Source organism: Cariama cristata, unplaced genomic scaffold, assembly GCF_000690535.1.
Source record: "Cariama cristata isolate BGI_N322 unplaced genomic scaffold, ASM69053v1 scaffold2281, whole genome shotgun sequence".
Lineage (NCBI taxonomy): Eukaryota > Metazoa > Chordata > Aves > Cariamiformes > Cariamidae > Cariama > Cariama cristata.
In genome coordinates, this window is record NW_009600817.1 from 43,295 (window position 1) to 45,577 (window position 2,283).

Sequence of the window (2,283 nt, forward strand, 5' to 3'; positions counted from 1 at the left end):
TGGGGTTTTTTTAATTAAGACAAATTAACTTACACTTCCTGAAGACTATGAAGGTGATCCAAGAGACTGGTCTTGATTGAAGATAATTTGTTGTGACTTAAATCCCTATAAGGTTACAAAAATAAACAGCCTGTCAGTTTTGCCATAAAATATCAGGTAAAGCAATACACTTTCAACCCAAATTATGTTATCCAACTTGTTTCCAAGTACATAAAAGTTTCTTTTTATATCAGTAAAATTAGGATAGAAACTCATTTGAGTATACAAAGTATAAATAAGTGTAAATACCTTGATCACTGCCAGCAGTGTCAAAGAATTTCTTACACCTCTGAACAATTTAGAGCCATTCATTGGGATGTGTGTAAGACCCATGAAAAACATGTTAAGATTTTGACTCACATACACCTCCACCAACCCGTTTCCCATCCCTTCACAACAAAACATCTGGCTAAAGCAACTTCTTGGTTACAAGGAAAATTCATAAACCAATACTTATTGTAGTCTCATTCCTTGAGTCTATCATCATATTTGCATCATTTACTCTTCTCACTTACTTCTCTAAAGCAATGCACAGACTGTAAGCACACAATGAGGACTGTCTATGAACGTCAACTCTATTTTCCTGCTTTCATACAAGTCAGGACTCCATTTCTACATAACCGAATTTAATGAGGATCTTAAACAAGCAACATCAGAAGAAAACAGACATAGGAAGGTCTAATTCTATTCTGACTCCTAAGATGTCTGTATACTAGGCGCATTAATACCACACTTAGTCACAACCGAAGAAGTAGCTCAAGCACTTAGCTTGTGCCACTCCGTGCTGAAGATCACAAATACGTACTGATGCAGTTTACGAGCAATCTTGTTAGGGTCTTTGCAGTGTTTCCTACAAAACAAGCCAGGGTACTAAGAATGCAACACAATTTCTTGAGCACTCTCAAGAAATTTTTTTCCCTAAAATGTTTTGCCCTACAGACACCATGCACCTTTACCGTATATCCTCTCGAATGGTTGACAACACCATAAGACAGAGTCCTAAGAAACGTTTGCTGTAGCCTTGCAGTACTGGAAAGATCACAGAAATAAAAGAATGACCATACAACAGAAGGCAGAGAAGCTAATTACACAAACTCAAACTCACACATCTATAGAGATCTGCACAAGTGGAACAGATTCACAACTGGTCTTGTAACCATGGCTAGCCCTGTCGAAGACCTCCCCTTCTTAGTCACTCCTCCATCACAACATGCACCTTCCTGCTCCCATCCTCCAGCCTGTCGCTACCTCACCTGCACCAATTCAGCCATCTGCCAAGTGCTCCTTCGACGCTGCAACACTGACTTTAGCGCAGTTCTTGTTTGCTGGCTTGGATATTTTTAAGTTCTTAAACTCACTCCAGTGAGAGTTTGCAATACAGACACATAAAGAATTGTATCAGCACACTTCAGTGGTCAGCTGCTGTAGCAGCAAGTAAAGGCAAAGAAATTTCTCACACTTCAGGACACTTTTCCCCTGTGCTAATTAAGCGCTGAACAGTCATGCAGCATGCCTGAGGTCCTCATCACGCCCCATGGGCATGGAGTGTATTCCAAGTGGAATCTATGAGGAAACTCCGGGATTCCTTACTTCTGGACAGTATGACTCAGTACATTCACCTGTAGTGAACACGCCAAACACAGGTCTGACTGCCATGGACATGTCTACTCTTCATCTACGATTCTGGAAGTGAAGAAACCTGATGATCAGCATATCCTTGCTGCACACAGACCAGAACTGGCTTAATTCAAGCCTGGTTCAGGGTCTGTGCTATGCGTTCTGCTCTGTGACTAAGCCCTGAACTGCAGATCCAGAGAACTCCGGTTTCTCTGTACCCACCATTGCGTATCCTCGGACACAGGTGTAATGCTGCAACCCAGCCAGGCATCTAGGTTTCTTCAACAGCACATGGGGACGGTAAAACCACGTTTTAGCCTCCCCTAACTGTTTGGTGTTTTATGCAGTACTTGTCCAACGTTGTCAGGACAATTCCATCATCCCTTTTGTCCTCCCCTGGAGCCAGTGGTTAAAAAAAAAAAATAAAATAAAACCCAAACATTAAAAACAATCCCGTGCACATTATGAGGGGTACCTCCAGTACTCGGTTAGGAGGTGTGCTGTGAGCCAGGCAACTGGATCAGGCCCAGCAGGCTGCGGAGCTGCAGCACCCGCGCCTGGCTCAGGGCCAGGGGCAGAGAGGAGATACCCACTACCGTTCCCAAACCAGGGCTGCACAGGAGCATG

The 2,283-nt window shown here is 43.1% G+C and overlaps 1 protein-coding gene across 1 annotated transcript in view; it reads right to left on the reverse strand.

The window, feature by feature from the left end:
- LRIG3 (leucine-rich repeats and immunoglobulin-like domains 3) overlaps nt 1-1,701 on the reverse strand; it is a 37,696-nt gene extending 35,995 nt beyond the window's left edge. Inside the window, exons 1-3 of the mRNA XM_009710155.1 lie at nt 1,659-1,701; nt 996-1,068; nt 34-105 (exon numbers count right to left, since the gene is read on the reverse strand). Coding sequence (XP_009708457.1) covers nt 34-105; nt 996-1,068; nt 1,659-1,701 — 188 coding nt within the window. The remainder of the gene's footprint in view (nt 1-33; nt 106-995; nt 1,069-1,658) is intronic.
- Nucleotides 1,702-2,283: the final 582 nt, after the last annotated feature.